At 41.2% G+C, this 18,209-nt stretch overlaps 1 protein-coding gene across 9 annotated transcripts in view; it reads right to left on the bottom strand.

Annotated features, from left to right (window-relative positions):
- LOC139558578 (A-kinase anchor protein 9-like) overlaps positions 1-18,209 on the bottom strand; it is a 139,444-nt gene that overhangs the window by 105,902 nt on the left and 15,333 nt on the right. For 8 of the 9 annotated variants that reach the window (XM_071373795.1, XM_071373789.1, XM_071373791.1 and 5 more), the window contains exons 2-6: positions 8,494-8,760; positions 3,618-3,662; positions 2,971-3,030; positions 1,886-2,035; positions 1,030-1,185 (exon numbers count right to left, since the gene is read on the bottom strand). In XM_071373795.1, the coding sequence (XP_071229896.1) occupies positions 1,030-1,185; positions 1,886-2,035; positions 2,971-3,030; positions 3,618-3,662; positions 8,494-8,760 (678 nt within the window). The remainder of the gene's footprint in view (positions 1-1,029; positions 1,186-1,885; positions 2,036-2,970; positions 3,031-3,617; positions 3,663-8,493; positions 8,761-18,209) is intronic. The other variant, XM_071373793.1, reaches the window with a different exon arrangement.

Below are 18,209 nucleotides of genomic sequence, written 5' to 3' on the forward strand. Positions count from 1 at the left end.
TACATTAGTGTCTAGTTAGAGAAACAGATGCCTCAAGTCCTCAACTGGCAGCTTCATTAAATAGTACCTGCAAAACACCAGTCTCACCGTCAACAGTGAAGAGGCAACTCCGGGATGCTGGCCATCTAGGCAGAGTTGCAAAGAAAAGCCATATATCAGACTGGTCAATAAAAATAAAATGTTAAGATGGGCAATATAACACTGACACCGGACAGAGGAACTCTGCCTAGAAGGCCAGCATCCCAGAGTCGCCTCTTCACTGTTGACATTGAGACTGGTGTTTTGCAGGTACCATTTAATGAAGCTGCCAGTTGAGGACTTGAGGCATCTGTTTCTCAAACTAGACACTAATGTACTTGTCCTCTTGCTCAGTTGTGCACCGGGGCCTCACACTCCTCTTTCTATTCTGGTTAGAGCCAGTTTGTGCTGTTCTTTGAAGGGAGTAGTACACAGCATTTTATAAGATCTTCAGTTTTTTGGCAATTTCTCGCATGGAATAGCCTTCATTTCTCAGAACAAGAATAGACTGACGAGTTTCAGAAGAAAGTGCTATGTTTCTGGCCATTTTGAGCCTGTAATAGAACCCACAAATGCTGATGCTCCAGATACTCAACTAGTCTAAAGGCCAATTTTATTGCTTCTTTAAAATCAGGACAACAGTTTTCAGCTGTGCTAACATAATTGATAAACTTGGATTAGCTAACAACGTGCCATTGGAACACAGGAGTGATGGTTGCTGATAATGGGCCTTGGTACGCCTATGTAGATATTCCATTAAAAAAACAATCTGCCGTTTACAACAATAACGTCTACACTGTATTTCTGATCAATTTGATGTTGTTTTAAATAAACAAAAAATGTGCTTTTCTTTCAAAAACAAGGACATTTCTAAGTGACCCAAAACTTTGAACGGTAATGTACATAAAAATGAACACCTGCCTAATCTTGTTTTCTTCTTGTATTATAGACTAGGGTTGGATAATATGGTATAATGTAATGTAGTGTATAGATTAGACAAGAATGTCTTACCTGCTGGAACTGAATGTGCAGTTTCTGGCTCTGCTCAGTCATCTCCAAGAACTCCCTCATGACCTCGTCCTTCTCTTTGCGAGACTGCTGCAGATTGGCTGTGAGTTGGGTGATGATGCCATCTCGCTGCTTTAAGGCATCCTTGAAGTCCTGCAGCTGGAGGAGAAAAAGAAGTGCAGTGTGTATACCTTGCATAATCAACGTCAGTGATTCACAAGTCACACTTTAGTATGACAAAGAAAACAGTACACTGGCTTGACTTGATAAAGACAAAATGTGGTCTCAACAACAGAAGTAGCTAGTTGTGATATTTAAGGGTAGAGGTGATGGGTGGTAATACAACCATTGAAAAGGGAAATATCAAGAATAGTTTATATGTACTTGTTACGTGTGTTTGGCAATTCACTTGATCTTCACAGAAATCTCATATATTTAAGTAGTAATCTGAATATCAGTATATAAATGCTTAGAAATAGGTTCCTTGACAGATAAGAACGAAAATAAGTAGGCCTAAACTACTGCGAACAAAACCATACAAATGATTGTAATAGAGAACCACAGAAGTGAAAAAAGGAAATATTAATCATAACATGAATTTTTAACAGTGACCCCTGCTGGGTAGCAAAATTATTATCAATATGAGAGCTGCACCCTCAAAGGAAGGTCAGGCCCTTAGTGTGGGCTCAGCAAGGCCAACCCCTTATGCAATCTGGTTGATGAATTAAGACTCAAACACACACTACAACAAATGTTAATGTTTCATGAATATTTGCAGATGACAGGTGAAGCAGGTTATCTACTATTTTCTAAGTACCAATCTTAATTCCTTCATAGATACACATAGAGCGCATATTACCTGTTGTACCCCCTCTGAGCCGAAAGCCACTCTAAAGTCCTCCAGCTCTCGGCTCAGCTCCTCTACCGCGAGAGTCTTGGCAGCCAGCTCTTCCTCCATGACCTGTACACTTCCACCCCTTGCCTCCTGCTGAACAGAGCCCACTTCCTCCTGTCGTGGGGGGGGGGGGGGGGCAGTGGCTAGATTAGCAATTACCTAACATCCAAAACTGACACAGAATGGAGGGGGAAATAGTAGCTAGCTTAGCATTTAGCTAACCTACAAAACCACCACTGAAGCAATTAGTTAGCATCCAAGGCCGCCACAGAACTGAGGGGAATGGTAGAAATTAACTAGCCAACATCCAAAACTGCCAAAGAACTGGCAGCCATTAAAGAGCACGGTGCTGGCAATGGTGCCCTCTTTCGCTTTACCTCTGTACTTCACTACTCTTAGCTTATCCGTCACACTCCCCGCATTTTTCTTTCTACCTCGCTCTATCTTCTTTTCCTCAGAATGATTTTACTTCTTTACTCTCAAGCAGAAACAGTCAATCACTGCCTTTGTTGTCACTCAGACTCTGTCCCCTCCTTCTCCCTTTTCGCTCTCCCTCCATCCCTCTCTCTTCCTGCCTGAAAATGGCAGGATTACCCGTGTGCCTTGGCAAATGAGCAGCTCTTGCATCCCTGTCCAACACCCTCTTCTCTAGCCACCATTCCATCCTCCAATCCCTCTTTCTACTTCTGTTCCTCCCTCTGTTTTCCTCTCTCTGGTCTGACTTCCAGAGTAATTTACACATCTGAAATGTCAAGCAGCCCCCATTCCATACTCCCCATCTCTGCTGTTAAAATGGGGTGTAAAAGTTAAAGTATGACGGCAGCAGCCCACAGACAATGCTGCACTGTAGACCCTGGCCTTGAATCAAAACCACTTCACAAGCGCACACTGAGGATTCCAGGAGTAGAGAATAAAAAGCAACTTGGTTAGTGAGTTAGTCTGAGGAAAATCTCAGGGTTAGGAGGTCAGAATGCAGTGTGGAGACAGAGCAAAAATGTTACAGTAAAAAAAGACCGTAGCTGGTTGTCTATTTAATTGTTGTACTGTACCCAGAAAAACTCCTTGTAAGTCTCCATTGGGTTCTCGGTCATCTCAAGGCAGCCATTCACCTGTTAATTCACAATACTGTTTGGTAAAGCAGGGAGATTTCATGGTTCAGCTTCCCATTGTTCACTTGTGTACAGAATGTAATTAAATTTGGAATTTTGGTTCTGTCGTCCATTTCAAGCTTTAAAGTAATGACTGTCACCTTCTCCAAACCGTTAAACTCGGTGTCACAGGCAAAGCTATTAATGGCGGCTCTGTAGAAGAGGAGAGGGGGTGAGGTGCGACGGGACTACTTTGACTTGTCAAGTTCAGATAAATGCCAGACGGGGACTTGGGGAGCAGAGTGCCTGGCAACAAGCTAGCCAAGTCACATCGTCTGTTCCAAAAGGCAACCTGGGAAAAGGCAGGCCTGTCCAAGGACCTAATCCCCAAACCGTAACACTAATCCTCAATAGCAGAGGACCTTATTAACAGATCTAAGATCAGCTTACCCTCTGTCAAATCTGAACCTTAACCACTAGGGGAAATCGTTTTTTTAATGTGAGATAACAAGACATTTTGCAATTTGGGTGAACTATCCCTTCAAGTACAGTGTATTAACTCCATTTAAAAGTGTTCTCTGATGTAAACTACGACGAAGTTAACTCACCTCGGAGGAGTAGTCTTCGGCTGTGGTGGACACTTCACTATCTGGCTGAAATAGGAAACAAGAGGAGGATTCATCAGACAATTGTATGGGGAGGACCATAATAGGCCCCAAAATAGTCACCAGTACAAGTGGCCCACACAAACAAGCAGAGGGAATGGGGCCTCCCGAGTGGCGCAGCGGTCTAAATGCTAGAGGCATCACTACAGATCCGGGTTCGATCCGGGCTGTGTCACAGCCAGCCGTGACCGGGAAACCCACGAGGTGGCTCACAATTGGCCCAGCGTCGTACGGGTTAGGGGAGGGTTTAGACAGCCGGGATGTCCTTGTCCCATCGCGCTCTTGCCTACTTTTATAAGACAGCTCCTTTTCAATGGAATAATGGCCATGATCATTAAAGCCTATTCTAGAGGGGCTAATTTCACTTTAACAAGATTAAAAGTTGGAACACCATGGTGCAAGACGAGGAGAAATGAGAGCTTTTATTGTCCGAGTTTATGGCATAGGCCGATAGTTCCTGTAGCGGGCCGGGCGCATGCACGCTGACACGGTCACCAGTTGGTGTGGCTTGGCAGGGTGCGTTTCAGAGGACGCATGTCTCAACCGTCGCCTCTCCTGAGTCCGTATGGGAGTTGCAGCGATGGGACAAGACTAACTACCAATTGGATATCACGAAATTCAGGAGAAAAAGGGACAATTTTTTTTTTTATACATTTTTAAATATAATTTAAAAAAACAAGCATAGGGAAAAAGAAAGCTTCAAAGTGCATTAAAACTGATGGACCATAACATGAGTATGCAGTTTTAGCTAAAACAAGCCCATCCTAGGTCAATATTGTGTGTACAGTTAGAATTCTGCTGTTCATGATATGACAAGGCTACTGTTCTCTCATTTCCGATTAGTCTTTGTGCAGCCAGTTTCGGGAGAAGAATGGGTTAATTATGGCGATGTCAAATGCTGTCTACCCGTTTGACCTACATTCAATGGGGAATTTTGGAAGCATGGTGTGCCACATTCAATCACCGGGTGCAACCTACTTTTATAAGACAGCTTCTTTTCAATGGAATAATGGCCATGATCATTGAAGCCTATTCTAGAGGGGCTAATTTCACTTTAACAAGATTAAAAGTTGGAACACCATGGTGCAAGATGAGGAGAAATGAAATGAGAGCTTTTATTGTCAGAGTTTATGGCACAGTAGGCCGATAGTTCCTTTATATTGAGGATTGAGAGAGACTTTGAAATGCTTAGATATCAGCAACAGTTTAGCCTATATTCCTTGGACTGTGCTTGTTGAATTCTGGTGATTCTAGGGAAGATAGAATAGGAAACAGCGTTTTCCTATTCTAGCAACACAAGATGTGACGTCTTAACTTCTTATGGCTGGGGGCAGTATTGAGTAGCTTGGATGAATACGGTGCCCAGAGTAAACTGCCTGCTACTCAGGCCCAGAAGCTAAGATATGCATATTATTAGTCGATTTGGATAGAAAACACTCTGAAGTTTCTATAACTGTTTGAATGATGTCTGTGAGTATAACAGAACTCATATGGCAGGCAAAAACCTAAGAAAAAATCCAACCAGGAAGTGGGAAATCTGAGGTTTGTAGGTTTGCCTATCCAATATACAGTGTCTATGGGGTCATATTGCACTTCCTAAGGCTTCCACTAGATGTCAACAGTCTTTAGAACCTTGTCTCAGGCTTCTACTGTGAAGGATGAGGGAATGAGAGCTGTTTCAACCAGGTGTCTGGCAGAGTGCCAGCGTTCCTTTTCGTTTCTAAAGTTGAAACATTATTGAAACATTATTTAAGATTTATGTTAAAAACATCCTAAAGATTGATTCTATACATCTTTTGACATGTTTCTACGAACTGTAATGGAATTGTTTGACTTTTCGCCTGGCCTGCGCGTCATGAATTTGGATTTTTTAACTAAACGCGCAAACAAAAAGGAGGTATTTGGACATAAATTATGGACTTTATCGAACAAAACAAACATTTGTTGTGGAACTGGGATTCCTGGGAGTGCATTCTGATGAAGATCATCAAAGGTAAGTGAATTTTTATAACGCTATTTCTGACTTCTGTTGACTCCACAACATGGCGGGTACCTGTATGGCTTGTTTTTGTGTCTGAGCTGTGTTTTTCTGTGACTAGGTACTGACCTAACATAATCAGATGGTGTGCTTTCGTCGTAAAGCCTTTTTTGAAATCGGACACTGTGGTGGGATTAACAACAGTTTATCTGTAAAATACTTGTATGTTTGAGGAATTTTAATTATGAGATTTCTGTTGTTTGAATTTGGCGCCCTGCACTTTCACTGGCTGTTGTCAAGTCGATCCCGTTAACGGGATCTCAGCCGTAAGAGAAGTTTCTGATTGTTGTCATGTTTGCAACTTTGTCCAAGATCATGTGGGGATTGGAGTAACTTAAAATGTATCTAAAGTATGAATAAGAAAAGTGAATATGAATTTCAAAGATAGCCAAGCTGCTTATCATGGATTTGATTGTATTAGGAACGTCAGATTATCAGCAAATCTGCCTCTATTATACCACTTGTGTCAGATGGGAACCGCAGTTCATCTGTTTGAGATATGCGCCGGTGAGAGACAATACAACAGGTTAGCACTCGCACAGACCACTGTGAAGCAGTCTGCCTATACAAGTGCCTTGGAGGGGAACACTTTGAAGCTGGTGTTTCCACAGCAACCCCTCTCTGCAAGGGAAGTTGTATGGCTACTTAGAACATCTCCATGTTCATTCAATGGTGCGCCCAGGGCCAATTACACCCTTTGTCTTGGAAATGAAAACCCATTGTTGTGAGGAACAAACAGACTAAAAACAAAAAGGTTTTAACTAAATGTTTGAACCATTTATCAGTCTCATTATTACAAATATGGATTCAGATAAGTCTGAACTCAACGGCATGAGTCTAAACTCATGAGCATCTTGGACCTACGAAAATGTTATCATTAATGACAGAAGTGGAAAATTCATGACAAACAGTTAGGCGCGGTGCTGCTCAAAATGTCTGCATGCCTATAGAAATACAGTAGGAGAAAGTGCTGAGCTATACCTCAAGAATACCAACCACCAAAAGAAAAGACAGGAAGCAGCCACTCTATTCAATCACCTCCGGGTCCATTTTGTGCTGCAAGGTCACAAAGCTCTCCAACAAAAGAATGAGGCGGCTTAAACAGTTTAAAGGCAATTCTGTTGCCACGGCAACCCATCATTTCCTAGTCACATTCGGGTGGCAAGGAGAGAAGAAATACTTTGTGGTTTTTCAGCAACAGAGGGAATGAAAACTATTAATGCAGTTCGTGACACAAGTAGTACAAAGGAACAGAAGGGAGGGAGAAAAGAGAGGAGTTTGCATTGTTCGGCGTAGGTGCAGAGTTGGGGGTGGCATGGTGCATACAGCCTGGTTGATGCTTGTGAATGCGCTCAAGGTTGTGAGGGGCTTGCCGATTGTCTGTGAAACAGAAATTATTTCACATTGACGATGTAACGGTGAGCTGAGTTATATTAAAAATGACAGGATAAGACGGTCATTTGAAAGAGGGAGAGAATCATTGAGCAAGCTTGCAATGAAGCTTTATAAAGAAATGTCTGAAGAGATAGGAAAATCAAAATTCACACCAAATCCTTACCTTATTATTTTGCTCATTATCTAACCAAAGTTGAAAGAATACTCTAACCCAACCCTCTACCACAATAACAATATTCACAAAAATAAAAGAAATGCAGTTTGCAAGCTGTAACTCAGGTGTTAAATTCAGCAAATCAAGAGATAACACAGCACTACTAACAAGGACACTTATTGGCTGCTCCACTGTTCATCCCTTTAACCCAGAGTTTCCCGAACTCGGTCCTCCACGGGGTGCACGTTTTGGTTTTTTCCCTAGCACTACACAGCTGATTCAAATAATCAACTAAACATCCACCTTTGATAATTTGAATCAGCTGTGTAGTGTTAGGGCAAAAATCAAAAGGTTCACCGCTTAGGACCCCGAGGAAAGAGTTTGGGAAACGCTGCTTCAATATTGCGCCTTTGAAAATCGGCACTCACAAAAGTTGCTCATAGCAACGCATAGGTTGATTCCAGAGACTTGAGAGACTGCTCATTCTGCTCGAACGGATTCAGACAATATCTTTGACGCAACAAAATGTGAATCCCTTATCAGGCAGTGAATATGCGTGATTACCAAAACCTTTTTATGTCATGTTTGGACAGCATTTTATTATCTAATGTTCTATTCAACATTTCACATGTACATCTTAGTCATTTAGCAGATACTCTATCCAGAGAAACTTACAGTTGTGAGTGCATAAATTATCATACTTTTTCAAGCCAAGCAATTAAAATGTGCATCTTAAAAACTGTACCAATGCTTTAGAAGTAAAGAGCACATTTAGTGTTAATTCATATTTGTGATTCAAGTTACCATGATCTTTCCCTAGATGATCAGTATGGGACAATACAGGAAGCCACATAAATATAGGCTACTACTGCTTACAATGTATCCCTACACACATTAGGCTTCTTCTCCAACATAGCATCAGCAAAAAAAGAACCTAGAACTAAAATACATGATCCATCTAATCTAGGTCTTGATGAGTGGTTGATTAGCTCAATCAGTTCACCCTTGTGATAAATTCAGCACAGAAGACCAATATCATTTTAATAAACTGTAATTTCAGGGCCAGGAGAAGTACCAGTTCTCATCCCTTTTCACACTACTGAGCCAAGCCAGTTTCTTCTCTAGTCTTTTCAACGCAGACTCTCCAAATCAAGCAAGGCTGCACGCTAGGAGAAGCTCAATTGAAATGGTAAATCAATGGTTAGGGATGGTACAGGAGTTTTTGGCCTTACCTCTATGGTGTACGTCTGGTCGTGTTTGACCGTCTCACCACTGTGCAGGGTCCTGGCGAAGGTAAACTCTGTGGTAGGGGGGTCCAGTTCCCCTCTTCCTCCTCCTACCCCCCCCCCATTCCCCTCCCCCACTGACTGATCTAACTCCTGCTCGGCCTCCCCTCTCCCCGGTCCATCTCCACCCGGGTTGTCGTCTGTTTCTCTCCTCTTTTTCTTCTTCTTCTTCTGTCTGTCGGCATGAGCTTTCCTCTGCCGGTACTCAGCCAACTGGGGTCACACAGGGAGAGGAAAAGCAGACAACAGGCAAGGCAGGGTCAGTGAGGTTAAATACAGAGATTACAGTGTGTCTGCGCTGCTTAAGAAGCAGTCCAACAAACTTAGCTAAATTCTAGGTTTAAGGCTAGAGGCTATGCTACACTGAACACTGACTATACTACATCTATAGGCTAAATGCTACACTTCACATTCCTTAAAAAAAAGCAACCACAATCAACGTCAAATGATCTTTGATGATTAGTTCAATTAGCCTTTTCTGTTAGATGAGGCCTACCCAAGAATCAACTACTTTAGTTGGTGTTTCAAATTCAAAAATGTTCTGGGGGGAAAAAATCTACAAGAGAAAAATACCTACAGTAGTGCTACATAGCTTGGTAAAGCTCGTGTGAAACATTGCATGCGTCCCGGCGCTAGCAACCTCGGATGCAAATGTGAATCTTACCGTACATAGGCCTCTAATGACCAACAGTTAGCTTCCTGTTGTGGCTACCCCTAATCTTTTAAATACCTGCTAAAAGGATTACATTTTTTAAACTCCCTATATGTCAAACATCTAATGACTTAAACGCATTGGTAATTTGGTATATGGATAAACTGCTGTTTTCACCACCCCTTAAATCGTTTGCCGTTTACAATTGTCCCCCCTCTCCTAAATATTAGTGTGCAAAGTGATGTCTTTAGTAACAAACGGAAGAGAAACTGTTTGGATAGGAAAGGAGGATTACATCTGGATCCATGTAAATCTCGAAGATGGCCAAATGCTACTTGAGCAAATGGCGGTTTTGGGATTAGCGAAAGTCTCAAAGTCATCCAAAATCTATCCTAATCTACCACGGCGCCTAATCTACCATGGCGCTCCCTTCATCGAGTTTCAGACTTTCATTTCCATATCCCTTGAGGGGGCAGGCTTTCTTTGAAACAAACGTAGATGGAGGGTGTGTGGACAATCCCAGGTTAATCTGGAGCGGCACTTGGACAAATCTGATGCTTTTAAGAGTGTATCTACTAGAAGCTAGGCTCACCTGACCTCCCCTGCTTTCACAAGCTCTAACAGAGCACAGAGACCTGGAGAGAAAATTTAGGCTGCTAGTATATTGAGATGCATCATGCCAGGCCTGCTGAATTGAGGGGTATCAACAGATTAATTGCTCTTATGTTTTAGTTAATGAGAAAAACATGAATTTCCATGTAATATGCCAATGTCTAATTTTACAATATGTAAACACAGATAGACTACACACAAATTAGCTCGGAGCATGTACACACACACACATACACGCGCATACACAAAACTTCCCTTGGTGTGTAGTCTGCACCCACAAACACAGACATTTAATTTCCCTCAGTGCATAAACAGCAGGGGTTCTGTACAGTTAATTGCCACAAGGGAACGCTGGCACTAATTACATGGATTGGAGAGTAAAAGCCCTGATATCCATTATGGATAAGGGGCTGGTGACAGCCACTGAGTAGGGTGAAGTGAGTGAGCGTTAATGCAAGAGTCAGTGAACTGAATGGCCGGCTATGGGAGCTGGCTGACAGCAGGGGAGCCCAAACAGCTGGCCCTTATGGGCAGCAGGTGTGAGACAATGTATTTTTTTTAAAGTAGGAGGGTATCATATTTCCAGTAGGAGGGTATCATACTAGAGCTCAATGCAGCTGAACCTAGTGCACGCAGCTCTACAGTTGGCAGGGGTCTGCAACATGTGTCCTGATCCAGGGACCGTTTTTTTGGCTCGCCTGCTTTTATCTGGCCCCCCAACTTGTGATCCCATTTTGACAGGTTAAGTTCATAATAACCCAGTTAAAGTAGTTAAAGTAGAAATTTGAATGAAGTTTGGCCATTACAGAGTAGGAGGCCAAGTCTCAAATAAGGCTTTTCAGTCAATCATATACTGAACAAAAAATGTTGGTTTCATGAGCCGAAATAAAAGATCCCAGAAAAAAAAGTTTTTTCTGTCAAATTATGTTAACAAATTTGCAGTGGTAGACAGTACTTAAGTAAAAATACTTTCAAAAGTACTACTTAAGTAGTTTATTGGGGTATCTGTACTTTACTATTTATATATTTTACTTTACTACATTCCTAAAGAAAATAATGTACTTTTTACTCTATACATTTTCCCTGACACCCAAAAGTACTTGTTACATTTTGAATGCGGAGTTGGACAGGAAAATGGTCCAAATCACACACTTATCAAGAGAACATCCCTGGTCGTCCATACTGCCTCTGATCTGACACTACCGGTCAAAAGTTTTAGAATACCTACTCATTCAAGGGTTTTTCATTATTTTTACTATTTTCTACATTGTAGAACAATAGTGAAGACATAAACTATGAAATAACACATATTGAATCATGTAGTAACCAAAAAAAGTGTTAAACAAATCTAAATATATTTTATATTTGAGATTCTTCAAATAGCCACCCTTTGCCTTGATGACAGTTTTGCACACTTTGCATTCTCTCAACCAGCTTCATGAGTTAGTCACCTGGAATGCATTTCAATTATCATGTATGCCTTGTGAAAAGTTAATTTGTGGAATTTCTATTCTTCTTAATGCAGTTGAGCCAATCAGTTGTGTTGTGACAAGGTAGAGGTGGTATTCAGAAGATAGCCCTATTTGGTAAAAGACCAAGTCCATATTATAGCAAGAACAGCTCAAATAAGCAAAGAGAAACGACAGCCCATCATTACTTTTATTAAGACAAGAAGTTCAGTTAATGCAGAACATTTCAAGAAGTTTCTTCAAGTGCAGTCTCAAAAACCATCAAGCACTATGATGAAAATGGCTCTCATGAGGACCGCCACAGGAATGGAAGACCTAGAGTTACCTCCGCCGCAGAGGATAAGTTAATTGGAGTTACCAGCCCAAATAAATGCTTCAGAGTTCAAGTAACAGACACATCAACTGTTCAGAGGAGACTGTGTGAATCAGGCCTTCATGGTCAAATTGCTGCAAAGAAACCACTACTAAAGGACACCAATAATAAGAAGAGACTTGCTTGGGCCAAGAAACATTAGCAATGGACATTAGACCGGTGGAAATTTGTTCTTTGGTCTGGAGACCAACTTGGAGATTTTTGGTTCCAACCGCCATGTCTTTGTGAGACGAGGTGTGGGTGAACAGATCATCTCCGCATGTGTATTTCCCACTGTGAAGCGTGGAGGAGGTGGTGTTATGGTGTGGGGGTGCTTTGCTGGTGACACTGAGTGTGTTACTTATGATTTTGTCCCCCCCTTTGTTCAGGGACACATTATTCAATTTCTGTTAGTCGCAGATCTGTGGAACTTGTTCAGTTTATGTCTCAGTTGTTGAATCGTGTTATGTTCATACAAATATTTACACATGTTAAGTTCTGAAAATAAACACAGTTGATATCGAGAGGACGTTTCTTTTTTTGAGTTTATGTTCAGTCTCGCCAAAAAGCTTGTCCATTTCATGTAGGCAAATATCCACAACACCTCTTATTTCCTTTATTTCGCCAACATGCCAATATTTAGAGTATGCTTTTTTGGTTATAGGCCTACATTCCCCCCAAGGGGTACTATAGACACACACATCACAAGTTAAATTTATATTTTGTTTTTCCATTCTGTGAGATAAAGTTGTAATTTTGCATGCAAAAATAACATCCCTAATGCTGGAATTGCCCAATATTAAAAATCACAGTAGAACACTTGGTGGTACAGTGGTTGAAAAGGTAAGGGTAGACGTAACTATGGATGAAACGGTTACTAGTTTCACGATAAACAATGATCAAATTCCCGATGGTTAGTATTACCATTTCAAATTTGAATTATCATTAAAACCTTGGTTTGAAAAACTCAGGGTAAATACTGTCCAGCATCAACCAAAGTAAGCAACAATCTGACGCAGGCACAGCATACAAAGTGGGTTTTGTTTTGTGTGAAAACATAGCGGAAGGCAGTGACGGCGCTCGGGAGATTTGTCACCCTTCTAAGAGTAGTGCTGAGGGAAACGTAATCGAAGATGGTCACCCTGTCTGCAGAACACGCAATTTAAAAAAAATTATTGCTGCGAAAGGGGGCAACACTTCAAATCTCCAGTTATCTTCGTGACCACCACCCACTACTTTATAGCGAATGCAAGGTAACTTTTAACTCAATGCATTATGTGGCGACTTGGGAATAGGGGAAAATGTCATGGTTTGTCTGTCTAACTTGCTAATAGCTTGTCAATAATGTAAAGTGAAGCCTTCAGTGTTACCTACTCTTGTAAAAAATACTACACGTTCTGCTGCTGTATGCATCGTGTGTCTGCAGACTCTATACGCCCATTGCACACAATAACACGTGATGTAGTTAAGTCACCCAACCAACATATTTTGTTCATTTAAAATCAGGCAGTCGTCGACTTGGTTGTAAAAATGTTCCAACAGGAGAAACACGATAGAGTCCTATACAATACTGCTGTATTTATGTCAATTGTTGGGCTCATTGCAATTACTATCAGTCTTATTAATTCTTAAAACTCATTTGTATTTATGTAAATTGTGCATGGGGTCATTGCATATACTCAAATGCAACACAGAAGAGATTGTGTGTGTGTGGTGTGAATAATAATAATAATGTAACACCAATAATAACAAACGCACAACAGAGTTTTTTGAGAATATGCTGGAAGAGTGGGGGATCAACAAGACCGACCTAGTCTGCATAACCACAGACAACGCAACAAACATGATCAAGGCTTTTGAAGAGTTCCCAGATCTGTGGCTTGGGCTCTTTGGCCATAATTTTTACTTGGCCATCTCAAAGGCTCTGAAAATCAGAGTTGACAGAGCAGTCAAGGCTTGCTGTCATCTGGTCCAAGGCTTCTCACAGGGCTGGAAAAGGAGAGAACTGCGAGAAAAGCAAGCTGCCCTTAACATGCCACAGAAGGCTCTGATCCATGATGAGGTAACCTGATGGGGATCTACACACAAGATGCTTGAGCGTTTCCTCAGCCATCAGCAGCCAGTCTGTGTGACACTGGCTGGGGAAAGAGAAACATGGCATCTGATGCCCAAGGATGCCGACAAAGTGTCATGGAGCAACTGTGCCAGCTCCTTGAACCTCTGAGCAAGTTTACAGATACACTTGCCTCAGAGACACGAGTGACACTGTCAGCCATCAAGCCTGTCCTGGACCACATCACCCGTGACATTCTGGTGGAAAAGGATACAGAGCCATCCCTGACCAAGGAGATAAAAAGAGTAATGAGAGAAGACCTTATCAACAGATACACAGAGAAGGCAAAGAGAGTCATGCACATGGCTTGTTTCATTGACCCCCGCTTCAAAAGGAGCTTTTTAGATGAGCCTAAGCTGCAAAAGTTGACACTGACAGCTGTGTCCAGGAGGCCTTGAAGCTAGCAGCTGCCCAAGTCAGGGAAGAAGCACAAAGCGGCATCGGCGGGGAAAGGTCTGGCTAGGTTGGGGGCAATGCATCAGAGCTGCCTCACCTTGCCAGGGTTGCCAGGAAGCTTTTGTGCATCCCAGCAACCAGCGTGCCATCAGAGTGTTCAGTGCCAGCGGGCACATGGTCTCCCCTCACAGACCACTACTTACCGTGACAAAGTAAATATGCTGACATTTTTACATTTCAATCTCAAGTGAACAAATATGCATCCATACAGGATGTTAGGCCAGCAGAACCTTATTTCTTTATGAAGGAGAGAACAGACATACAATTAGTGCTGTTCATTTGATTTGTTTACATATTTTAATGTAAACACCTGCACATTGGATTTGTTTACATATGGTTGTATTGTTCTTACATGCACATTGCTTTACTTACTTAAGGTTGTGTTCATTTAAACCTGCACTAGGGAAACTTTTACCTCTCATGGCCACATGGAGCCATCTTTAACATTAAAGTTATTATTTTAATGTTTATGCACACAAAAAGTGCATAGTGCTGATGTGGTCCCGTGTGGCTCAGTTGGTAGAGCATGGCGCTTGCAACGCCAGGGTTGTGGGTTCATTCCCCACGGGGGGACCAGGATGAATATGTATGAACTTTCCAATTTTTAAGTCGCTCTGGATAAGAGCGTCAGCTAAATGACTTAAATGTAATGTAAATGCTGATAATTGTTGTTGTTGTTTGTTGGTGAAATGATTTCAGTGTGTGTATCAGTACTTTTTGAACATTTCCAGCACATTTTAACAATACTGCGATAATACTGATAACCGTGATCATTTTGGTCACTAAAATTGTGATATGAAATTGTCATACCGTTTCATCTCTAGACCTAACACTCTTTATACTTTTGGTTCATACAGATTATATCTTCATAAATACACACTCAGTGTCATTAGGTTAAGTGTAAACTGCAACTCGCAACAACTAGGCTTACTTTAACACATAGGGAGGCTGGGGAGTTACTGTATGTCAATAGAGTTTCAGCTAGCATTATCCTTGTACTGTAGTCTAATAGTTTGTAGATGGTCTGAGCAACTCCAGATTTGTGGGGATTTGCACAGCATAAACAAATTCAATTTATTTTCTCCCAGTAAATTGAAACCCTCAGAATACTTAGGCTAATGATGCTGTGTTGCCCTATTTGGCAGAGGACCATCGAGTTGGATAAGCATATGGGACTGCGGCCTACGTAGGTGCATAATGACATCTGCAGCCTCAAAGATGGAGCAAGTGACAATGTTTTGCAAACATTGTTTATCTGGGACAAACATGTAGACTACTTGGCAGTCAGCGAGCGTAAATCGTTGCTGCTTATTCATATAGCACTCTAAGCACTTCAAATCAAAACACTGGCTTGTTGGACGATAATTCTAGAGATTTCTGCATCAAGCTTTCCACCTCATTGAGTTGTTTCACAAAGGTTAGCTAATGCAGCCACTGGCGCCGTTACAAGAGAGCGATTATCTGTTCCTCAGTGTCACTGCTTATCCCCACAGATAATAACGATAAATTAACACAATTCATGCCGAAAACAGCACACTGTACCATGCTTCAGTGTTTTTGGGGGCTTTCTATTTGATCAATTATGGCACATTGAGTAATGTTTGTTGTAAGTGAGTGATCGTTCATTTAAACAGAGAGAATTCCCATTATAGATATCCTAGTGGGTACAGAAAACAAACTGTGAAAAAAAATGTGTAACCCAATGTACAGGAACGGATTAAAAGACAATGAACAACAATCAACATAAATAACCAGATTCAATTTGGCAGTAGTGCAGTTATAGGCCTACATATGTGGAACCCTAATCACATTTGTAACACCCACCTTCATTGCCAAAACAAACACAAGAAAGACTTAACCTCTAATCATCTAATGCTATAGCCTAAGGCTGAAAAATACACGAACCACACCTGGGTGTACAAACTGGGAAAATTTCAAGGTAATCTAACAGTTTTGTACCTCCAAATGGTCATGAATGTGTTCAGTGGTTTAACTAAGGGAACTCAGCTCTGGAGTCTACAGTGATCACAATGGCCGATCTTGTATACCATTACACAAGATAGCTTGAGACTGAAATTAAATCATTAGTGGAGTCGAGGCTGATTAATTATCCAAAGGCTCTGAACGTACAATCAATATGGACTAAACAGAGTAGGACCACCGTACGGGAGAATAAAACTTGAGTCAGGACAAAAGTTGTAATTGCTTGTGAGTCGGAAGTAGCACAGACCTTTTTCCTATAGGGATTGCAAGATTGCAACCTCCAAGAGCATAAACAAAATGTCATACGCCCAACAATAAGCCCCCAAAGTAATAAAGTAAAGATATCCTTAAAGTAATAGGCCTCTTGTAGACATGTTTATGAACAGGATTCTTTTCTGGATTGAAACGGGCCTAAAGTGGTGGGAGTGGCAGGGGGTGTGGCAATGGGCACGGTCAGCCGATCGGCGTGGCTGAATTGTCGAGAACATTGTCGAGACACCCATCTTGGCGGTTTAGAGAAATCTGAATTTTTAGGCCAATTTCCTACAATTATACAAATTTCTCCATGGAGCTGAGAGAACCTTTTGCAGTTTAAAGCTAATTTCCTGCAATTCTATTCATCTTGCCATGGCTAATGCTGCATTATTTTGCAAAAACATAATAACAAAATCAATACTGATAAATTCAGTGCTGTTTTTTACTTTGAAATTATCCCTGACTGTCTAGCTTCTACTTCTACTGATTGTAAATTCTTAAAGATTATATTATCTAAAAAATAAGTATTGTTTCATAATTTTTTCTACATACTTTAAATCTGGTTTTAGTCATTTAATTTTAAACAAAGCTTTTTGCCATCCTAAAAATCATGATTTATTTTATATAAATGGCACTGTTTAGACTTCGGCAACCCCCCCAAAAAAACACTTAGGTAGCCTGCCCAAGGATTTGAATGGAAGAAAAATCCCTGAATAATATTAATATCAACTAGGTCTAAATTTACGTGAACAGTCAAATCGGCTGTGTCAGAGCTTGAAAACACTATTAGTGTCGTTCCTGTGACGAGGTAAGCCACTTACTGTTGCTGGCACAATGACCGGGCAGCCTAGAAAACAGCCATCTTGACAGCTGCTGCGATGATCAACAGTTGGCATGTCAACACAGACTTGAGCCAACACTTCATATACCATTTCTTACTCAATATGTACAGTATGTACTGTATTTTAGAAATATCTCATAATATACAGTGCCTTCAAAGTATTCACACCCCTTTACCTTTTCCCACATTTTCTTGTTTCAACCTAAATTTAAAATGTATTAAATTTAGATTTTGTGTCACTGGCTTACACACAATACCCACTAATGTTAAAGTGGAATTATGTTTTTGGACTCACTGTGTGCAATAATAGTGTTTAACATGATTTAATTGCTACCTCATCTCTGTACCCCACACATACAATTAACTGTAAGGTCCCTCAGTCAAGCAGTGAATTTCAAACAGATTCAACCACGAATACCAGGGAGGTTTATTAATGGCCTCGCAAAGAAGGGCACCTACTGGTAGATGGGAGAAGAAAAAAAAAGCAGACATACAATATCTCTTTGAGCATTGTGAAGTTATTAATTACACTTTAGATGGTGTATCAATACACCCAGTCACTACAAAGACACAGGCGTCCTTCCCAACTCAGTTGCCAGAGAGGAAGGAAACCTCAGGGATTTCACCATGAGGCCAATGGTGACTTTAACCTCTCTTGGGTAGGGGGCAGCATTTGACCCCTCCGGATGAAAAGCGTGCCCAAAGTAAACTGCCTGTTACTCAGGCCCAGAAGCTAGGATATGCATATAATGGTTGATCTGGATAGAAAATACTCTAAAGTTTCTAAAACTGTTAAAATAATGTCTGCGAGTATAACAGAACTGATATGGCAGGCAAAACCCCGAGGACAAACCATCCAGGGGGAAAAAAATTGAGGTCATAGGATTTTCAATGGTTTTCTTTGGGATACCCTTATTATTAGGAACCTG

The sequence above is a fragment of the Salvelinus alpinus genome, chromosome 29, assembly GCF_045679555.1.
Source record: "Salvelinus alpinus chromosome 29, SLU_Salpinus.1, whole genome shotgun sequence".
NCBI lineage: Eukaryota > Metazoa > Chordata > Actinopteri > Salmoniformes > Salmonidae > Salvelinus > Salvelinus alpinus.